Raw genomic sequence first — 22423 nt, forward strand, 5'->3', positions numbered from 1 at the left:
CTCCGGGTCTCCACGGTCCCAGCACAGGGTGGCCATCGCGGGTCCCCGCACGGCGGGCACAGTGTCCCCATGGCCCAGCACAGGGTCCACGTGGCAGGTCCCTGCGTCAACGGCGTGTCCCCCGTGTCACCACGGTCCCGGTGCAGAGCAGCCATGATGGGTCCCCAACGTCCCCAGGGTCCTGGGACAGGGTCCCGAACATCTCCAGCATGGGGTCCCCAGCCCAGGGTCCCCGTGGACCTGGCACGGGGCGCCCATGTTGGGTCCCCACGCAGCTGGCACGGTGTCCCCAGGGTCCCATCATGGGGTCCCCAGCACAGTCCCCGACATCCCCAGCCTGGCGTCCCCAGCGTCCCCAGCACGGTGTCCCCGGTGTCCCACTGCAGAGCATCCACATTGGGCGCCCAATGTCCCCAGCCCAGGGTCCCCCGCTGTCCCTGGGGGGGGGGGGTTGTCAGTTAAAGGCTCAGGTCCCTCCACCACGACCCCAAAACGCCCAGCGCCGCTGCCCGCCCCGACGACAGGGGCCCCGACTCCGGCCCTTGGGGTCCACCAGTGCCCCGCAGCGGGTAGGGCTGGTGGGGGTTGCGGGTGGCGCGGCTCCTTTAAGAGCGGCGGGGACGAGGCGCGGCGCCTTTAACAGCGGCGGGGCGGGGCGCGGCCACTCTCCGGCTGCGTGCGCGGCGGGTGCGCCGCCGCCCTCATTGGCCGGCCGCGCGCGTGCGGGGGGGTGACGCAGCGCCTCCTTCCGCGCTTTGTGCTTCCGCCGGCGAAAGGAGTCCCGGCGCCCCGCCTCCTCCCCCCTCCCGTCCCCTCCCTGGCGGGGCGGGCGGCGGAGGGATCCGCCCGGGGCGGAGGGGGGGGTGGGGTGGGAGGGGGGGCGGTGCTGTGGCTCGGCCGGCCGGGATCACCTTGGCGGGGCGGCGGGGCGGCGCGCAGAGGAGCGGCGGCTCTCGGAGAGGACGGGCGAGGGGCGAGGCCGGGCGGCGGCAGGTAACGGCGGCCTGAGGGCCAGCGGGTGGTGGCGGCGGCGGTGGCGGCGGCGAGCGAGCAGCGGTACCCGCTGCCTCCGCCGCCGCCGCCATCATCCCCGTTCCCGCCGTCGGGTGAGGGTCTCCCTCAGGCGACGGTTGGGGGGGGGGCGGAGGGGGGGGAGTAGAGCGCGGCCGCGGTGCCCCCTGGGAAGGTGGGGGTGCGCGCGTGCGGCGGGCTCGCGGCGCCGGGCACGTGGCGCGGCGCCGGTCCCGCCCAGCCCCGGTGGGAAACGATCGCGCCCGGGCACCGCCGGCCTAAGGGGGGGGGACGGGGACGGGGGGAACGGGGACGGAGGGGCCGCACCGTGTGTGTTGGGGAGGGAGGGGAAGGTCTTTGAGGTGGGGGGGGGGGAGGGGGAAAGCGTGCGCCCCGCAGACCGGGCGGTAAAACGGAGCGCGGGGCCCCCGATTGCAACATCTCGGCCGCCTTCCTGATGGCCGGGGCTGGGCCGGAGTCTTCTGGGAGGCTGAGTCAGATGGAGACGGAACGAAGCGCTTTGCCGGCTCCCCCTCGGCTCGCCTCCTCCCCCCCCCTCCCGTGTCTGCGCTCACGTAAGAGCCGCGGCGATGCTCTGAAGGGCATCAGCTTAAATCAGCGTACGGCTCGCTAAACTCAGCACTGATGCTGCAGCCTCTTTATTCCTCCCCCCCCCCGGAAGAGAAGGCCTCTTCTGAATTAATCTTCTCCCTTAATTATGCCTGCCTAAACACGTCCAATTGATTTGGACAGTCCCTTGAACTGTGAAAACCTTTGAAATGTGTTTAAACCCTCTTTGCAGGGCTAGCTGGGCATGAATAGTGCTTTTGTCGGTGGACAATGGCAACCTCCCGACTGTCTCCTCAGATTAATAAAAGTAGAGGACAATCTCTAAAAACCTGCTTGGTTCCGATAAGGCAGCTTGTTATCGGAGAGGCCCAGGTTAACAGAAATCAGTGTTTTCCAGAGGTTTTTGTGATGTTAATGTCTTAACTTTCCGGTTGCCTCCTGTTCCTGGGAAGGGCTGCTGTTAATCCTGACCTGCCTTGGCCTAAAGGTTGCATGACAAAGAGGTTTCTTGGTTACCCAGATACCCCCAGGGAAACTCGAGGGCTTGTTGTGCAAGCAGGAGTGCTTAATTAAAAAAATTTCACTCCTAAGCACGTAATTTTATGCCTGACATCCCATTTATAAAGCAGAATTTAGGCTAATTTAGAGGAGCTAATGTTTGCTGGCCTAATGGGTCATGCTGATGCCGGCTCGTTTCCAAACCGTCACCAGATTAACGAAGGCCTTTTCAGCCGAGGCAGGAAGCTCTGCTGTGAGCCACGTGTTTGAAGCTGGGACTCTTCCCTGCGAAACCCGTCAGAGAAACTTCACTCTCGCTAAATAACGAGCTTGCGGAGACTGTGGCGCTGCTTCTGAGCCCGTTTCTCGAGCAGCCTGTGTTTTTCTTGGCTACCGACTTCTTTACCTACCCAAAGCTGTAAATTTTATGAAAACCTTAATTTATTGGCGGTAGCTGGAGTGATCCAGCGCTGGTGTTAGTTCCCTTTCCGCGCACCAAGCTAATAATTTAATTTGCTAGAAACAAAACGTTTCCTAGGCTGGCCGGACCACGTGCTAGTCCTTTATCTCCCGCCTGGCTGGAGGCCCTTGTTCTCCCTGGGGGAAGACGGTGCTGGGGCCGCTGCAGCAAGCGGTGATGGATGGCACGTAGGGAATGAGGGAATGGGGCTGCAGTACCTTGTCGCTGCTGCCCACAGCTGGGCGCACAGCAAATCCCCATCCTGGAGCTGGGGATACAGCAGAGGGATCTATACTTCTACCTAGAGTTATATATAAATGTAAAAAAACCCCAAAACAAAACCCCAAACTTTCTTTTATAATGCAGAAAAGATTTTTACAGTTTCCTTGAAGGCAGCTAGGTGGTTTCTGCTGGTGTGGGGCCAGGCTTGTCCTCTGTCAGAGCAACATGCTGCAAGGTAAAGTTGGTAGGTCTGCCTGCACTACAAATACCCTCGAGATAAATCTTTCTCCTCGCCAAATATCTGATGCTTGTCACCTCGACTTGCTTAATTTTTTTGTTAAGCCTCCTGTATCCCTTTACCCTCCGGGGAGGGCAGGCTCAGCTAAGGCAAGGCTAATCCATCTGCACACAGGGAAAGTGCTGATGTCGCCCAGTGCCATGCGGGCTGGCCTGACCTTCCCAGCTCACGTAGCTCATCTGCTGAAAAGCCAGAGAGGCGTCTCCATTGCAGAGCTGTAGGTCTTTCCTCCTGCGGAGCTGTGGCTCGCTGCCGGGGAGAGTGTATGCCAGCCAGGAGCAGGTGGTGGCTTCTGGGTCCCATCCTAGCGTTGCAGAAAAGAGATGGCATTTTGGGGTGGCCATCTTGTACTTACGTAACGCCGCGACGCACCTCCTGCACCAGCCGCCCAGGGAAGAATGTGTTGTCCTTCCTTCCTGGAAGAGGGCTTGACAGGCTGTATTAAAAGCCTGCTTTGCTACAGAGCTGTATTTTTTTGTTGTTGTGTGCCTTTAGCTTCTGGAATGAACAAAACTAATGTTTTTCTAGGCTTTTTTGGGGAATCTGAAGGCCTGCCCGGTTTCATAACCCTGCCCTTCTCAAATATAACTGCTAACTCAAACCATTTCTGCCTCTGGCCAGGGACACTGGGCGTGAGCAGCCTTCTTCTGCAGCGTAAGTGAGGTTGTGTAAGTGAGGCTGACCAATAAAACCCGAATCGTCACCCACTGTGAGCATCCCTGCTGCCTGTCTGCACCTTTTACAGGCAGTAAAACATCTTTGTCCGGCATGGAGGTAGTTAACGCCGGTCCTGCCTGGGGACAGTCCCTGCGAGGCTTCTGCAGTTTCCACTTCCCTTTGTCACTGATAACAGCAAAGAATTGGCCCAGGGTGGGGAATGCCCGCTGCCTCTCCTTTCCCCATCCCCCAGGGCAGATCTGGAGGTGCCATGGATTTAGGGTTTCTCTCAGCCGACCGCAGGATGAGCTGGCTGGAGTTAGTCACCTCGCTACTGCAAAACCGGTTGTCCTGACCTCAAACGGCTCTTTCTAGAATATTCAAGAGCCAGGGACATACCAGACATCTTTGGGACGCCCTGCCTGAAGCACAGGCAGCCCAAGTAATAAACTTGGAGATGTAATCGTTATTCTTTGAGGAAGAGATTCAGATTTATTCAGTGCTGGAAACATTCAGGCTTTGTAGGGTATTGCTTACCACCTTCCTTGCTCAGCCCCCACTGAGTGTCTTTGGGCGTCCTTGAAGTCCTTGCTCCTCTGTTTGATTTTAAAAAAAGTCTAGAGTAGTGGGAAATGCCAGACATTCCTGTTACATTTATGAGACTGGTCCTTCCAGTAGAATTCAGTCAGTGCTTTGTAAATACATGGTAATGGGAGGCAGGAGGAAGTATTAAAAAGCGAAGCTTGTTGGTAGCAGGGCACGGTGCTGCGGGCAGATGGGTATTTGGGATACTTTTTGGCTGCTGCGCTTCTGCTCTTGCCCCTGGACAAGGTCACAGTGTCTGTGATTAATTTTTCTGAGCTCACTGAACTGCTGGAAAATCTTGTGAAGGGAGTTCTGACTGGGAACTTAACTTTCCTATTTATAAAGGCTTTAGGGGGTTTAAAATTATATTTGCAAATGACTTGAGTGGGTGCGGGATTTCCATGAGATAGGGAGCACTCACCTGCCTATTTTTAAAAACTTCCAAGTCATGCTCTGGATGCAGTTTCTGTCTCAGGATCCCGTTGTTTCATATTCCTCTCGTTCCCAGAAGCTGCGCAGACCTGATCGCCCGTGTTTGTGTGGAGGCAATTTCCCAGCAAAGGCTTGTTTTTTGGCATCTAGAGAAGCCGGTGCTGCTCCACAGGTGTCAGAGGATGCAGCAGCAAGTGTTAGAGGGCTAAAACACAATGTTTCAGGGCTGACCAGTGGGTTTTCCTATAATAATGGGACTTTGTTGGGCTTTTTATGTGGGCAGACCTTCTTGTACTGACTCTGGTGAATCAGCAGCTTCTGGCAGGGCTGAGGGAAAGGAGGCTTTGCCAGGACAAATTATGGTTTTCGCTGGCCTGACTCCTTTATGCCGCATGGGAGCGAGGCGATGGTGAGTCACGGTTGCCTGTGAGAGGATCTGCACGATCTGCACGTACGTGGGGAAGGTCTGCAGAGCAGAAGTGGCTGAGGGGAGGAGCGTCGGTGCGAACAGAGCCTCTGCGGCACCGGGCAGGCACATGGCAGGCTGGCAGGGGATCTCCCTGCCTGTTCCTTAGAGGCATGGCTTTGTTCTGGTCAGCCCCGCTAGCTTTGACAAGGCTTTCGGGTTTATTAGTGCCTCTGTTTCAAAGCTGAATACACTGAGCTAGCTGGTGTGTGCAGGTAACGCCATTTTGTGACTTACTGTTTTTTTTGTTTTTTGTTTTTTTTTTTTTTGTCTGCTTGGGGCAGGCAGAACAAACCCCCTGCTCTATCCCTGCCGTTAGCTGAGCAGCAGCCCATATTTCTACGAGCACCATACTAAAGGTTTATCTTTTAGGTGAAGGCAGCTTATGCTGAAAGAGCAGCCTGCTTTGAGTATCCCCTGTGTGCCCAGGGGATGAAGTTTGAAGTCACACCATTGTTTGAAGTCAAAACTAATGATCTGCCCGTGCCAGTAGCCACCACCTTAAATCACTCTCTTAACCAGAGGCTTTTTGAACACCGGCAATCTAGCCTGGGCATGTCTAGCCTGGGCAGGTCGAAGAGGACAAAGAGCTTTCAGTCGCTACTGCTACCTGAGAACAAAATTATTATGGTGCGGCCTGAGGTGCGCAATTAGAAATGCCCGGGGGTAGCAGCACTGCTGGGAAATGAGTGTCCTGCCATACAAGTGGACAGTTAAGCTTCAGTTCAGCTTCCTCTTGGGACTGTGGGCTGTTCCTGCTGTTGTGGGGATGCTCTAGTCCTGCAGAGGCAAGCAGCCTGAGTTCAGAGAGGTTGTTTTTTTTTAATCCAAACTTGGAAAAAAAAAAACAACCCAGTTCTAAACCTTGTGGTGGTTTTCTGCCGCCCTGGGTGAGGGGGGAGTGCAGGGGACGGGGACGATCTGCAGCATCCTCAGTTTGAAAAGGGACCTTGAGTGTATTAAAGGCATCTTCGGTCTTTTACATGTTCTCTGCCAAGGTGTTGTGTTTAATCAACTCAAGTTTACTTGCTTGTACAGGCTTAAAGGATGGGTTTTAAGCTTAGGTGGACTTTGCTGTGATTAGGTGCTTCTCGACAGAAGATTGCCCGTGTAAGAGCATATCTGCAGTCACGCTAGCGCCGAGCTGCCCTGGTCCCCAGTTGCGATGGGAAACGCAGTTGAGGCCTGTAGGAAAAATGACTTGAGAGCTGGGAGGGAGGAGGCAGAATCTCTGCCTGTGCACTCAAGTGCTTGAATTTTGTTGCGTTGTGTAGCTCCAAGGGAAGACTGGCAATGAAGAGAAGCTATGAAGGGAACATCTGCATAGAAGGCAGGTGAGCTTTGGGTGGTGTACGTGGGGGATGACATGGAAATAGAAGTGTGTCTTGCCTGTATCTAAGACTCTCAAGTAGGAACATAAAGATAGTTTGACCCAGTAGCAGCTTTCTTGTTACCTCCATATTCATCACGTGGGTGTGTTGGTGTCTCTGCTTGATGAGCAAGTCTGGGGGATTCCTAAACCTGGCACTGCTTTCTTCTCTTCTAGACACAGGATTCCAGCAACGATGTCGAAGCACCATGATGCAGGGACCGCTTTCATCCAGACCCAGCAGCTGCACGCTGCCATGGCGGACACCTTCCTGGAGCACATGTGCCGCTTGGACATCGACTCGGAGCCAACCATTGCGAGAAACACCGGCATCATCTGCACCATCGGTACGCGATTCCTAGATAGGAGAGAATTGCAGCTGTGAATCCCTGTGTTGGTGAAACTTGTTAGGGAAATTGTGAGAAGGCTTCAGCTTTCATCCCTTGCCAGGGCTGAACTTGTGTGTTGAAAGAACACAATTTTCCCATGTCTGCATAACCCATGTTATTGCTAGGAGTGAATCCAGTAGCCAGGGAAATCAGAACTGCTTAGGTTCTGCTGCGCTCCTCAAGGCAAGTTAAAGCAATCTTTGCTGCTGTAGAGATGAGCTGCTTTAGCACTGAGCAAGTCTGTATCCATTATACCTTTTCTCTTCCACATGAAACAGCCTGGCGTGTGTGGGTTATCTCATTTTTACAAAGTTAATATTCAAACTGTTTCTTCCTCCTAGGCCCAGCCTCCCGCTCGGTGGAGAAGCTGAAGGAAATGATTAAATCTGGAATGAATGTTGCCCGCCTCAACTTCTCTCACGGCACCCACGAGGTGAGGGTGGGGTCTGAGCTGATACAGCCCTCACTGGGCTCTGTGTGTGTGTCTGCTGACCCTGTCCCTCATGGAAGAGGGAAATCCAGCTTAGTCCAGGCCAGCCTTGGTGTGGGAAGGCAAAACTTAGCTCTGCTTTTGTGGAAAGCATGCTGGTTGTACATATTGAGCCTGTGTAATTGCTGATAACATTTAAGTATGCTTTCTGAGCCATTTTGAAAGCAGTTGAAGTTGGTTCCACACCCTTTCTCTGTACCAGGGAGCCAGGTAACTGATACTTGACACTTGTGTGCCAACCGCTTGTCATGAAATCCTTCAGTTTTTCCTCACGTCCTGCTGTTCGCTGTACAAAGCTGCTGCTTCTCAGTTAATAGCAGAAGCCGAGAACATTCGTCCCTGTTTTGCTGTGCACCTCTGCAGGAGTACACAACTATCGGTTGCTCGTCTCGCTTCTTGTTTCGTTGCTGGGGATTTTGCAAGTGGGCGATCAATGAATAACCTTGTCTCAAAAGAAAACTGTTAGTGATTTGAAGTAATTACTGTGCCTAGTTGAAAGAATTGAACTCCTGGGTTTGCTTGGCTAACCACCTGCTCTGGTTGTGTTCCTGGGAGTCATGCGGTTAGCACCACGGTATTTGGGAGGTGGTGCGGTGAGCTTTTAAGAATAAGGTCAAAAGAAATCAACATGATTTGTGGCAGACAAACCCTTATTCATATAAATAGATGAGATCCTAAGTGATACTGGAGGAGCCGAGGATCCCATTCCAGGTTGCCTAGAATGCCACCCTGAGCTGAGTTTTTTTTTACCCTGGCTGCCCTCCAGCTTTCAAAATGTCAGACGGTAGCCAGTAGCAGCTGTAGGTGGCTTTACTTACTGAACCGTGAGCCTCGTGGGGAATAACAGCTTGGCTTCTTACCCTCGTGGCCTTTAAAGGCCACAGGGCACTGTCAAAATCGAAAGGTCTGATGCTTAACTGTGGACGACCATCAGACCTTGACTAAACACCCTGGTGTAGTGTTGGTGCATAGGCTGTAGTTAGCAAAATCTGCCTGAAGAAAGGATAGTGTGGAATTACTCTGCCTTCCAGTAGTCAAATCCTGCAGCTGGGTGGCTCTTGGGCTGGGTGGCTCATCAGGGAATTGGTGGCCAGGCTGAAACTGGGAATTTTCTCACCGTTGCTGCCTAGCAGAGCTGCTTCTGTGGTTTGCATACTTGTTAGCTGAGGTCAAGGACAGGGACCTGTGGCTTTCTGCTTTGGGTGAGGTCTAACTGCACATTTCACACAGATGAGGTTAGGTTACAGCAGAGTCTGGTCTTGCTGTCATCTCCTGTTGAGTTTGACTGTCAGCCATAGCCAGTCTTAAGTCTGAGTCCTCTCCTGGTTCCTCCAAAATGTTCCAGTTACCAGCGAAGCCCCAAAGAGTTTTCATCTGTCACGAGTGCTTTGGTTCTTGTGTCCACCCCAAAGCATTTAACAGGGCTTCAACTTTACCAGAGGTGCTTTAGCACCTGGCTGCCACCATTTGATATAGGAGCAAAAATGGCTTTTACTTCCAGCTCTGCCTGCATTCCTGTCCTGCATATGTAACTCTTCAGGAAGTCAGACTTCAGTTAGTCCTTGCTGTCAAACTAAAAAGGAAAAATCCCAGGTGACTGGGATCAGATAAATGTAATAGCACTGTTCAGGCAGGTTTTCTGTCCTGCATCCATCTAGGCTGCGGTGCATGGAAGGGTCGGGGCCTTCTCAGCCTCAACTTGCACACTCAATCAATAAACTAAATTTTTCCTGCTCTGAAGAGTTAGCCATTGTGTATCTCTGGCCGAGGGCATGCACACAAACTTCAGCACAGCTTTTTCCAGCCCCACCTTCCTGGCGCTGGATTATTGTCCCCGTGATACTAAAGTCCGTGTGTGGGGCTTGTATCGAGGCGGATGAATGGTGTGGGGGGAGCTGGATGTTTCTAGGTGAGTCAGGTCAAATGCCTTCAGTCTGTGGTACAGAGAGGGGAAAGGTTATTTCTTATCTAGAAAAGTCTGTCAAGTGTTACACAACTTGCAGTCAAGGTTATCTCTTAATGTTGTTTAAGCAAGTAAAGTAAACTGATCTGCTGGTCATCTGAGGCTCATTTGAGGTAGTTGGGATGGGAGTTTCCCCGCAGAACTGTCTGTCCTGAAACTGGCAGCGTTAATGAAATGCTCTTGCACGCTTGAAAGTTTGGAAGCCGGGTGCGTGGTGCTGGAGTCTTGAACTTCTGGCTGTGATTGCTTTGGCTCTCAAAATAAAATGTAAATACTTAACTGCATAATGTCCTCTTAGCAAATCCTTTGTCTTTAGGGGAAATTTAAGCGAAAGAATTGTAAAAAAAACTTGTCCATCTGCTCGCCTGTGGGACTGATAAGAGGGGTCAGGCTGGAAGTCTGTGGGGGAGTCAGCAGTGCAGAGAATGGCATCCTCCCTCCTGTGCTTGAAGGGAGGAGGAGAACAGCCATGTGTGGCAGTAGCTTAGCTGTGACGTTCTTCTGGCATTCAGGAGTCTTTCCACGCACATAACCATTCAGCTGCCAGTGCTGCCCATGTTCTGCCATGTTGAATAGGCAGATGTTCAGCAAAGCTTTCAGAAACGTTCTTCCTAAAGGCCTGTTGGTTGGTGGGCCATCTTCAAAAGGCAAGTGTATGTCCTGATGGAAAATCATGTCAGCCGAGCACCTGGGCTCTCTCCTTGAGTTGTCCTTTTGGGATTAGAACTGGGGGCACCAAAGTCACAGTCAGATAACTGCCAGACCCCACTTTAATGTGGGGAAGGCCTTTGTTTCCTCACACTCTGCTTTTCTGGAAGCTCAGTCTGAATTAAATTCTCAAGCTAGAACTGAAATTTAGCGTGTGAGAGCAGAGCTGTCAGCTTGGGCAGCGTTTGGGGTGTGTAGTGGTCTTGGTTTATTTGTAAGCAGTGGAAAGCAGTGGAGTAGAAATGGGCTGAACATTTCCATCTTTTTTTTTTTTTTTTTTTTCCCCCTCACCAGTATCATGAGGGCACAATCAAGAATGTGCGAGAAGCCACAGAGAGCTTTGCCTCTGATCCTATCACCTACAGACCTGTGGCTATTGCACTGGATACCAAGGGACCTGAAATCAGAACTGGACTCATTAAGGGAGTAAGTCGCTCTTTTTTTTTTTTTTTTTTTCCTGCCACTTTTTTCAGCATGTGAGACTGGATACCGTATTATGCCTGTGGCCTTTTCCAAACAAAAAAAATGTCTCAAGGTAGCGAGCTAGCTACCAAAAATTGGAATGAACTGCTGCAAGCTGAGAGGTGGTTGTGTGCTGGTTTTTACTGTGTTTGCTAAAATGCATGTTTTGACACGCAGAGTGGCACAGCAGAAGTGGAGCTCAAGAAAGGTGCACCGCTCAAAGTGACCCTGGATGATGCCTTCATGGAGAAATGCGATGAGAACGTGCTGTGGGTGGACTACAAGAATCTCACCAAGGTTGTAGAAATTGGCAGCAAGATCTATGTGGATGATGGTCTGATTTCCTTGCTGGTTAAGGAGAAAGGTGGGTAACAACCATTCCAGCTATGATGCCTGTTCTTTCCTCAGGATATATTTGTGGTTTCCCTCCACTAACTGTTTTTTAGCTTGCAGTTCTGTATTAAAGGATTACTTGGTTCTTAATGCTGTAGTGAGACTTTGGACAAAACTTCCTCTACTTCAAGTGTAGCAAGTTTCCAAAAACTGACTTCAGCTGGGTTTAACTAGACTGACATCTAAAATCCCTCTTCAAAGGTGAATGTGTGGTAGGGATGTACCACTGCTCATGATCAAAGCCTGTTTAGCTAATTCATACTTTAGCCAGGCTAATTCATATTTTTAATGCAGGATATAACTAGTTTTACAGCATAAACCCTGAGTTTTGTGGTTAGAGACAGAACTAGCTTTAACTGGTAATGTAGGGGCAAGGTTAGTTCCACAATACTCCCTTTATAGTGGTGCCTAGACTTCTTTAGCCTCAAGGTATCATCTCTAATCCCAGCCAGAGTGTGCAGGGAGATCGAGGTGAGGCTTTTGGGGTGCTCAGTTTGGTATTACGGGGCTCCTGTGTGCAGAAGTGCAACCTGGTAGCTTTTTTGGGGGAGGCAGTCTCAACCTCCTACATCGAACAAATGGCATCTTCTCCAAAAACAGTGTAGAAGTGGTTTTAAACTGGTCTGTTGTGCTCCCGTGGGTAAATTGCAAGCTTGTGTGTTACATAAGTCCTCTGAAGAGAGCAGTGATTTGCTTCTTACAGTGTGCGATGGCTGTTGGCACTGCTGTTCTCAGGTCGGGAGGTGGTGTGGGAGCTGGCAGCGGGGAGCTTGCTGGTAAACACTGACTGTGGGAACGCATCTGTTTCAGGCAAGGACTATGTCATGACGGAGGTTGAGAACGGCGGCATGCTCGGCAGCAAGAAGGGAGTGAACTTGCCTGGCGCTGCAGTCGACCTGCCTGCGGTCTCTGAAAAGGACATTCAGGACCTAAAATTTGGTGTGGAGCAGAACGTGGATATGGTGTTTGCTTCCTTCATCCGCAAAGCTGCTGATGTCCATGCTGTCAGGAAGGTGCTAGGGGAAAAGGGAAAGAACATCAAGATCATCAGCAAGATTGAGAACCATGAGGGTGTGCGCAGGTGAGCTTTGTGCAGGTGGCATTGCAGGTCTATCACCCTGTATGAACGGAAGAGCACAGCCCATTCGCATTGTAGTCAGGACTCCTGGTCTCTGGCTTGCCAGCAGCAGAAAACTGTCTAGTCTGAGTAACAGGGTGGTAATGCAGGCTGTCACTTAATGCCACGTGCGTGGGACTTGATGTAGGTGTGGTATGAGCAGTGGGTTGTGCAACTGTCACACACCCTGAGCTCATGGGGACAATGTCACAGTTCTCCCTGCATCCTGAAAAATCCACAATAGTCTTTGTAGCAAATGTGAGTTCAAACTTCAGCAGACTTGCTGTTCTGGATGCAAATCAGCAAGCTAATGCATGGGAATCACCACAACTGCGACAAACTATCAGACCAAAATATCTCAGATCAACTCATGCTCCTCTTGATCTGTCTTTGTATAGCTTTATGTAGTGCTTTATACATGCTATGACTTGGTCTTGGTTTTCTTTCTCCTGCCTTGGCATTACAGCTTACCAAAATGGCACGTGGAAAGCCCATGCGCCGACAGCGTAGCTGTGTGTTGTGCTTGGGAGCAATGCCCTCTTTCAGAGGGGGAGGACAGAACAGATGGGAAGGTGCTTTGCAGAACAAATAGGGGTAACAAACCTCTTCCCTTGCTGTCAGGTTTGATGAGATCATGGAAGCCAGCGATGGCATTATGGTGGCCCGCGGTGACCTGGGAATTGAGATCCCTGCTGAAAAAGTCTTCCTCGCCCAGAAGATGATGATTGGGCGCTGCAACAGGGCTGGCAAACCCATCATCTGTGCCACTCAGGTACTCGAAACGCAACGCTATCTCATAAATGCCTGAGTCTGGCAGGGTGGGAACATCAGTAACTGTCATGGCTTGATGGTGTTCGCTAGAGAGTGAGATGCCAAGAGGAAAGAGGTTTTGCTTGAGCTCATCTTGAGGCATTTCTTTAAAGACGTGTTTGGGATCTTCCCCAGCAAGGTTACAGGACCTCTTGTCTGTCTGCTGAAGGTTGTACCCCTCAAAACCTCATGCAGTATGAGCCTTTTGGGCTGACTAAACAAATTCTGGGGAAAAAATCGCTTATGCTTTGCCTTGCCATCTTGTAGTAGCACATCTGTGTCTAACAGAGAAGACTTGTAAGATACCTGGAAACCTTTGCAAGATGGGCCCATGCTGCAGTGTCAGAAGGAACTGAGTAAAAGATCCATCTCCTTATTGTGGGAGCTGCTAGTGAGGGAGGGAGAGCTGATGCTCAGCTTCACTGGTTCCAGTAGGGATCATGTATGGACAGTCCTCAGGCACTGGGAGGGCTGGTTTCCTGGCTGTGCTGCTTCTCTGCACAGGCTGTGGAAGCGAAAACTGTCTCTAGACAGTAGTCATCAGACAAGGTTCTGGATTTACAGTGGCATATGCTCCTTCTTCTTCCTGTATTGCTACTGAAATGCAACTGAAATGCTGCCTCAGGTGGTGTTTCATGAGGAAGTGTTTTTCTCGCTGATAGATGCTTTAATTCAAAGCTGGTTAGGGACCAGGTCCCTCTGTCCTGTACCCACAGGAGAATTCTTCTCCCAGAGTCCTTCGGCTGCATCCTATCTTCTGCCCTACCTATCTATAAAATATATTGAAGCACACTAGTGAAAAAGCAGCTGCTTTCTTCTGCACTGTCTTAATTTCTTCAGATTTGTTCTCTTCCAGATGCTGGAAAGCATGATCAAGAAACCTCGCCCGACCCGTGCCGAGGGCAGCGATGTTGCTAATGCTGTCCTGGATGGAGCAGACTGCATCATGCTCTCTGGAGAGACTGCCAAGGGAGACTACCCGCTTGAGGCTGTCCGCATGCAGCATGCTGTGAGTACAGCCTTCGCTCTGGTGGGGGGCTTGTCCCAGAGGTGAAAATAGCAGTTCTCTGTTGCCCTGCATCTTCCACCTGAGCCAGGCACCTGAAGATCTAAATGTCTGGTGCTAGGTGGCAGCACCTAGCAGTCCGAAGTAGTGATTTCTTTGTTCACACTCCTGCTGTAGGTGTTTCTTTACCGAGCATGGTCCTGAGGGCCTGAAATCTCACTTTGTGTGCTCCAAACTATTTTTGGGCAGAGCTGAGAACTGCTCTGCAGTGCCCTGAAATCTAAACTTCAGATTTCTCGTAGTAATTTTTGTTTAGGCCAGGGTAAAGTTTTTTTTTTTGCTGTTACCTTGGTATGAGTTTCTCCAAATGCCCTATTCATTTTGGCATATTAAATGCCTTAAACTTCTCCAAGGTCAAGGAGCTGCTTAAGCAGTTTATCTCTAGATAATGAAAGGTATTGGCTGACTCCTCTGTGGTGGGGGGAGGGTGGGATGGGGGGGGAGGCTTGTGAGTCTGATTTAAAGCACTGTTGCATTCAGCACCTGGTGTGCTTGGTGTTGGGAGTGTTTGTTGCCGAGTACTGACAGCACCATATTTTTACATGCCTGAACTGCCAGAAACCTCTGCTCTGCTTTGAGTTCACCCAGCTTGCATTTCAGCTGATAAAAAGCCTCATGTCAAATATCTGCAAGTGTTGCTTCTCCCCAGTTACCAGTGCTGTGAATCACAGCAGTGATAACTGTCACCAGTTACAACTCACCAGTTTTATTTGCAATTCAGGTTATATAGATTAATGAACTCAGCTAGTGTTTGTTTGCAGTGCATTATGTAAATATTTTACCTTTATCTGGTCAATATGGAGTGGTGTTTTTTGCATGTGGTAAATGCAAAATATGACTTGATGATTACTGTGCAGTGACTGCTGGTTTACAGGCTGAACACTAACGGTGCACCTAAAGGGTTCTTCCTCAGTTTTCACCCCCTAAAACAGGAGGGTTGACTCTCCACCAAGAGTTGGAAACTTGCTGCAGCAAACCTTACACCTGAGTTTCCATTCTGGCATTAATTTTTAGACTCTGGCACATTGCATTGTACCTGTAGCCTGAGCTCAGGATCCGTTGCATGTGCTTCTCTCTTCCTGCAGACCTGGGAATGGTGGTGTTCACTCTGCCAGGCCCCTGCAGTAGCGGTTTTAACCCTCTGTGCAGAGGAGCAAATACAGTTTCACTTTAGTTAATGTAACATAGCACAGGCAGTGAGGTGCCAACTCTGTGACAGTAGGAGCATATACCCGTACAGTCAGGATCTTTCATCTGAGCTAATTTACTTGGTGTTAGTCGAGAGAAGCCCTGCCCAGCGACAGTGCCCTGAATAACCACGGTCTGAAAATCTGCAGCATGGCCAGAGCAGAGGAATATTTCCTTCTCAAGTGGCCAAGTGGTCATAGCAGGGAGAGAGCACCTTGCCTCTGGTAAAGAGTGGCTCCTGTATGCATTCCCTGGCTTGAAATTGGTATCGGTTTGGGTTTATATATTTGTTTATGCAGTGGTGCTACAGGAGTATTGCAAGTAAAGCTCTCTCTGTAGTGAAGTGCAGGCAGCAAACGTGGGCTGTGATGCTGAGAACGATCAGGGTCTGTGCTATGTGCTATCCTTGCACCTCTTGAAAAGACTTGACCTGTCTATTGCCAGCCTGTCCCAGCAGCTTTGCTGGGACTCTGCAGGGATTTTGCTTAGTGATTCCTTTCCAGCTAGCCTCGTACAAATGAGCTTGCTCTTCAGTAGCTGGCATCTCTGTGACAAATGCCATGTGGTTTGAGTTTAGCAGCAAGCTTCCAAATATTGGGCAGGCTGTTTCCTGTTTGTGGGAATGGCTTCCTTCCAATTCCAGTCCATGATCCACAGTTGTCTTCAAATGCTGCCCTGGCCATTCTGTCTGACAGGACCAACGTTTAAATAGCCGCTCCGTTTTCCTTTCTCCCATCTCCACCTGTGTACCAACTGGAAACCCTCTAGCTGTTTCTGTGTGAGTAAAGCTAGCTGTGACATGGCATTAAGAATTGCTGTGCCCTTCCACTGTCAAAACAGGCACGTGTATACACATACTCTCTTACAACTGGGGAGTGCAGGCTCCCCTCTAAACTCACATTCACTCTGCGTGTTAGGCAGAGCTGCCTGCCTTTGGACTAGGAGCTGAAGTTAAACTGCCTGGCTACCAGCTCTTGCATTTGGAGTAAGTGTTTCAAGGCAGATACTCTTGCTGTTAGATAAAATGGAAGTAAAGCCAGCAGTAACAAAACTCAGTGCTTTAGGACTAGAGTTGGCACTGGAGTACTGTTCCTGCCTGTCACATGTGTCCTGTTATTTTGAGACATAAGATACTTAACTACTTTGGCTTAGACTGATATATGTGGAAGAGGGATAATTCCTAGCATCACATAAAATAATTCATTAACACTAGAGCAGCAAAATTCTTATTTGGAAGGGGTCTAACTACAAAGCTTTCACTATAAGGGCACTTCAGTCTCTGCTTAAACATCAACTTGTCATGCTTTGTGTAGTGGCTGCTCACTTTCTGGAGTAACTGAAGTTGTCCTTGAAAAGATGATCAACCTTTGCATGCTTTTCTAGTCTCTCCAAGCCTTCTTTATCGGGTTGTCAAGGGCTAACGCAGCCTTCTGAGATGAGAATTGTCTTTAAATGTGAGTGATTCCCAGTGTACTGGGATGAATAGATTACTGAACTTGTTGCAAATGCTTAGCCTGAAGAGAAAGCCCTTAGTTACGCCTCTGCACCTCTTGTCTGTCCAAGTCTGGTGCTGTACAAACACGCCAACATACACAGTGTGACAACCCTGTAAAGAAGACTTGTTCCTCTTTATTTCTCTATTACCGAAAGGGAAGTTGGTACAGCACTTGGAGGTGAAACTTCATTGGCTCTCAGGTTAAACTAAATCTAACGAAGCCGAGAGAGACAGTCTCCCAACTTCAGGGGTGCCGTTGAAAGTGCGTTGCTTGCATGTTGGCTCCATGAGGACTGTTCTAGCGGTGCTGTGTGGTGTTGGGAGAATATGAAGGGGGAACATGGAGCTACAGAGATTGCCTCTTGAGGAATCGGAGGCAGGCAGATGGCATGAGAGTCTCTCAAAGAAGTAATAAACAGCAACAGCAAAGTGCGGCCTGAATGGGCTTGCTGTAGTCCTTGAAAAGCAATCTGCATTTGGCTGCTCTGAAAGGACTCCAAAATATAGCAGGAATGCCACCTTCGCAATGCCTGCCCCGTGACCAGGGCCCACCAGTTAAATGGCATGGTGGACCAGGCAGTGTGGCTGTGGCACTTTAGTCTGAGTTGTGTTCAACAAATTCACAACCTGAGAGCCAAGGAGTTTCACAGCCTGACCTTTAATATCCTCTTGCCTGCATTACTAGGACAATTAAGCAAATTAACGTGATCTCATGTTACTCTGGTATATTTTTCCTTCTTTTCTTTCCTCTTTTCTCCTCCTTCCCTCTTACTCGGGTCTGCAGATCGCTCGTGAGGCTGAGGCTGCAATGTTTCATCGTCAGCTGTTCGAAGAAATTTTCCGCCTCAATGTTAACAACAGGGACCCTGCCGATGCCATGGCAGTAGGAGCAGTGGAGGCCTCTTTTAAGTGCTTAGCTCCAGCCCTGATAGTTCTGACCGAGTCTGGCAGGTAGGGCCCAGAGAGGGGGCTTGGTGCCAGTTCTTCCCATGAGTAAAAACACCGTTCTAACACTGCAAATATTTAGCAAGCAGCTTGCTGCTACAGTATCAGCCTTGCATAACTGCTGCGGTCTGAGTTGGCTTCTCTGTGGCAGGGAGGGACTCCAGGTAGGCAGGAGCAGAGCGAGAGTGCCTGGCAGTTGGCATGAATGTCACCCGAGTGTGGGCTCAGCAGGGCGAGGTGACTCAGTAGGTGCCACCAATTCCGAAAAGAAACCCTGAGGATCGAATGGTTCCTCTATGAGGCTGTGCTGGTCGGGTGGCTGAGTGTTGTGGCCATCACCCCAGCGTGTTGAACTAAATCTGGGCCTGCTAATTGGTTAATGTCAAAAGCTGACAGTATTTGTGTGACACCTTGCTGACAGAGCACCTCGCCTTACCCTGTGCTGCCCTGAGCAACTGACGTGAGTGTTGTCTTCCCGAACGCATGTTGCTCTTATAGATTGCCCGGGAGGCCGAAGCCGCCATCTTTCACAGGCAGTTGTTTGAGGAACTGCGTCGTCTGACTTCCCTGAACTGTGATCCCACGGAGGCTGCCGCTGTTGGCGCTGTGGAAGCGTCCTTCAAGTGCTGCAGCGGGGCCATTATTGTCCTCACCAAGTCTGGAAGGTAGGAGGTGACAGGTTCCCTCAGGTCAAGCCCACTTCGTGACAGGGTGGGGGAAGGAGACTCACAAAAAGATGGCTTTGAAAGACCAGAGCTGTAACAGTGAAGCCTGGGTTTTGGCAGCGACTGGGAGCCCAGGCCGCCTGCCTGCAGTGCCGGTTCCTCAGGAGATGGGCAGACATCTTAAAACATCTGCACATACGTAACCTCTGAGTTCCTCAGCCTGCCCCTGCCAGCGTGGCATCAGCAGCGAGCCCTGCCTCCCCTTGCTGTTGCAAATGGCATCTCTGCCAGCAGCGCTGGCTGGAAGAGTCAAGGGAAAATAAGTGTTGCAGCTTCGATTCAAACTTCTTGGCAAGAAATCCTCGATTCAGCAGTAAGGCAGAAGTTCAGTGGATGCAGAATTTTTTTTTTTTTTTTTTTTTTTTTTTTAAATCAAGGCCTTGGCCTTTTGTAGTAGTAGCATCCAAGTTATCGGTCCCTTGCTGAACCTTTCAGGCATCAGCCCTGCTTGCTTAAGCCCAAGTGGCAAAGAGGGACTGCTTAGCCTAGAATTGTTAGGCAGGGAAACTGAAAGCATTAGAAATTTCCTCTTACAGGCTTCCTTATGCCTGCCTGCAATAATCTCACTGAACAGGCAGGAATCTGGCAGGCACCCAGCAGCCAAGTGCTGCCTGCACTCAGGTGAGCTCAGTGCCTTGGCTGCAGGTGAAAGACAGCAATGCGGATGCACTGGAACTATATAGTTTGGGATTTCTGTCCAGCGACGGTGACGACTGCTGAGTAGAAACTCACTCTTCCAGTTGTGGAAAGGGAGCTGAAGCCTTGCTGATCGGCTTTTCCATCTAGAGGAACTAGGCTGCCCGCTCTCAAAGCACGTCCGACCATAAGTCTCAGACTGCTTTCTGGAAGAAAATCTGAATTTCTTGCACTGGATTTGGACCAAAGAAATAGTGCAGCAGCAGAGATGTGGTTATATGGGCTGGGCACGGTCTACCTGAAGATCTGGACCATTGGTGAATCCTTCACCTAGATATACGCTTAAAACGATTTGAAGCAGCCACTTTCTGCAGAGATGAGGAGTGACTATAAGCAGTCAGTTTCTGGACACCCTCGTGCTTCTAATGTTTCTTTGTAAAAGGTTCCAGTCTTACACTTGACCTTTTTAGAGAGACTTGAACTCTGATATTTGAGTATTTTTAGCTGTGGATTCTGTTACAGCCTTTGAGTACCTGGATCTCCTTGAGCTACTGGGAGTCGTCTTGGACAGCGTGGGAAGGATTGTCTGAGAGCTGGCACGTGTGTTTGGGTGCTTTGAGCAGACTGCTACTGCCTACTTGAAGCAGCAATCCTTGAATCTGAATGTTGCTGAGCTTGGCTCCACTAAATGAGGCTGCAAAAGCTAGTGGAGTTACTGGCATGCTCGTTGGAAAGATGGAGCTGTAAATGCCATGGCCTTGCAGTGTTAAGCTCCATTTATTTGCCGATGCCCTCTGTAAGGAGCGCCCAGGGAAAGGGAAGCTGTAGTCCCCACCCAGGGTGTGCTGCTTGCTATTTTAAGGCATTTTAAGGACTCTGTGCCCAACTTTCCAGTATAAATTTTGGCCTCGGTTGCATTTGCTTCCTGTTGGGCACAAGAGCAGAGCTCTGTGCGGAGGAACCGGCCTGTTCACTGGCTTCAGCAGGTGAACGTGGCTGGGAGGCAAATGGCTTCCTCCTTGGCAAGCTTTGGGTAGCGCTGCTGGCGTGGGCTCTTTCCATCCCATAAAGCGGGAGCTCCTCAAAACAGAGGGAACTTGCAGGGACCCCCATTGAGATGCCAAGGACTGCTTGCAGAGGCCAGAATAAATGGCACCTTGCCACCTTAACATAGCAACAGAGACAAATAAAGGCTTGTTTTCAGGACCAAAACACCCAGATGGCACTTCCTAAACTTGGAGGCGAGGTGATTTTCACCACGAGTAGGGACTGCTGCCAAGGGATGGCCTTTGGTGATGGTCCGCCCAGTTGCCTGACTGGAAATTCAGCAGAGCATCAAGCTCGTTGGTGAGCTTGGCTCTTGCCAGTAGCTCCTGTGGTCATCCTCTGTGTCCCTTCAGGGGTTTTGTGGAGCCCTCCAGGGTGACAGGCAAACCTCGCCGCCGCTTGTGCTCCCTTTGGCTGTACACGGGCTTCCTCTTGGGTGGCTGTGCCTGTAATGTGGTGCTTCATCTCGTGTCTGGTTTCCTTCTAGGTCAGCACACCTGGTGTCCCGGTACCGCCCGCGGGCTCCCATCATTGCTGTGACCCGTAACGACCAGACGGCACGCCAGGCCCACCTCTACCGCGGCATCTTCCCTGTCCTGTGCAAAGAACCAGCCCATGACGCGTGGGCGGAGGATGTGGATCTCCGCGTGAACCTGGGCATGAATGTTGGTGAGTGATGCTGCTCCGGCCTCCTCTGGGGAACAGTCTGGTGGGATGTGGTGGTCCTGAGCACCTCAGATGGTGCTTCTGGGGTTACTGTTGGGGACCGGTGACAAGGGGAGAGGAACTGCCTGCCTGTGTGGTAACGGTATCCGACTGGGAAATGGGGTACGGCAGTTGCATAAGGACAGCCGCATCCGATTGTGAAATGGGACGGCGAGTTTGTCACAGCTGCCTTAAAATAGGTTCCAGCAGAAAACGAGGTTGGTTTTCACATGATAAGTGCTTGAACCGCGATGCTGGAGACAAGAGAAGTCTGGAGCGGGGTGGCTCCTTTCTCCGGTCCCTCTCCAAATCTCGTGCTGTTGAATTTCAAGCTCTGTGTCGCAGAGGAGCCGAAAGCAGAGGCGAAGGGTCCGAGATGGGTGGGCAGCAGGAGGATGGGTCTTGATACCAGCCTAGAGCCGCAGCTGCTGTGGGACAGGCCCGCCCCCACACCTCGGTGGCACGGGGAGTGGGTGCCAAGTGATTTCCCCCCGCCCCGCTGCAGCAAGCTGATGGCGGTGGGAGCTGAGCTCTGACACCTCCCTCTCTTCTCTCCTAGGCAAAGCACGTGGGTTCTTCAAGAGTGGTGACCTGGTCATCGTACTGACAGGCTGGCGTCCCGGCTCGGGCTACACCAACACCATGCGTGTGGTGCCAGTTCCCTGAACGACTGACTCCAACCAGCGCACACACCTTCCTTCCCCCCCCACCCCACTCCCCTCTCCCCTCGTGTTAGACCAGCCATTGCTTGCGCTGTTCTCCTTCTCCCTAGAGTGGATGTAGGTTGCTAAACACCACCCAGTGCAGCAGCAGCAGCAGGGGGGAAGAGACCTTAAATCACTAAAAAAAAAAAAAAAAGATACTTGAAGTGTTTAGTTTTTTAAAATCTTTCCCCGTAGCGAAGTCCTGCCCCGATGTATGTTGGGGTCGGTGTCGGAGGTTCCTGCGTGCAGCTGGGCCTCCTCCTAGTTTAGTGACTGTCCTCAGGGTGTGAAACGTCTCTTTCCCTGCCCCTGTTTCGGGGTGACGGGGAAGGGGAGAGGTGACGTGTGGTTAACGGTTCTGCTGTAACCCTCCTAACTCCAGGGAAGCTGCTACTTCCCCCCCTCCTCCCATGCAGACCAAATCCAAGGTGAATCCGGCCCCCTCGAAGCCAGTGGGTTTTGTTTTTTGTTCCAGGGGTTGGGGGTAGAAGAAGGGTGTTGGTTCCCGACGCCGTGCGAAGGCCTTCCCGTGCTCCCCTTGCAGCGTCGTCTGTGTGTCAGTCGTGTTTGCCCCTTGCCCACACACTCCCCCCCCCCCCCCCCAGCCCTGAGCCTCCTTCCTCCCCCTGCACTCCGACGGGCCCCTGGGCTGGTAGAGCACAACTCTCCATCAATAAAGAGAAGCTGAAGCACCCGCCGGCCTGCCCTTGCTCCTTGGGCTGGGATGGGGGGGGGGGGGGGGGGGGCTTTCTGCCAGGGGTTGGGGGGGGTCCTGGACTTTTCCCCGCCGCTCCGGCCAGCGTAGGGCGGGAGCTCCGCGGCCCCTTTAAGAGGCGGGTCCCACGCTAGGCTCCGCCCCCCTCCTCTTCCCGCCAGCGGGCGGGGCGCGGCGTCGGAGGACGAGGGAAGGGAGTTGAGGCCGGCGGAGGGCGGCACCGACCAATGGGGTCGGGCGGCGGGGGCGGGGCTTGGCGGCGGACGGCCAACGGGCGGGCGCCGGGGCGCTGTGAGG

General features: G+C 51.5%; 1 protein-coding gene across 3 annotated transcripts; it reads left to right on the forward strand.

Moving 5' to 3' along the window:
• Nucleotides 1–838: 838 nt before the first annotated feature.
• On the forward strand, nucleotides 839–22105 carry PKM (pyruvate kinase M1/2). 3 transcript variants are annotated; one of them, XM_052807629.1, is made up of 11 exons: nucleotides 839–993; nucleotides 6746–6915; nucleotides 7299–7390; nucleotides 10413–10544; nucleotides 10758–10944; nucleotides 11784–12054; nucleotides 12712–12862; nucleotides 13757–13909; nucleotides 17434–17600; nucleotides 20490–20671; nucleotides 21267–22105. In XM_052807629.1, exons 2-11 carry the CDS (start codon nucleotides 6765–6767, stop codon nucleotides 21371–21373), a joined length of 1593 nt encoding a protein of 530 aa, XP_052663589.1. In that variant the 5' UTR covers nucleotides 839–993; nucleotides 6746–6764; the 3' UTR covers nucleotides 21374–22105. The 3 variants fall into 3 exon arrangements, with proteins under 3 accessions (XP_052663589.1, XP_052663588.1, XP_052663587.1); XM_052807628.1 differs by lacking the exon at nucleotides 839–993 and adding an exon at nucleotides 6474–6533; XM_052807627.1 differs by lacking the exons at nucleotides 839–993; nucleotides 17434–17600 and adding exons at nucleotides 6510–6533; nucleotides 18093–18259.
• Nucleotides 22106–22423: the final 318 nt, after the last annotated feature.

The sequence above is a fragment of the Harpia harpyja genome, chromosome 14 (genome assembly GCF_026419915.1).
Source record: "Harpia harpyja isolate bHarHar1 chromosome 14, bHarHar1 primary haplotype, whole genome shotgun sequence".
NCBI classification, from domain to species: domain Eukaryota; kingdom Metazoa; phylum Chordata; class Aves; order Accipitriformes; family Accipitridae; genus Harpia; species Harpia harpyja.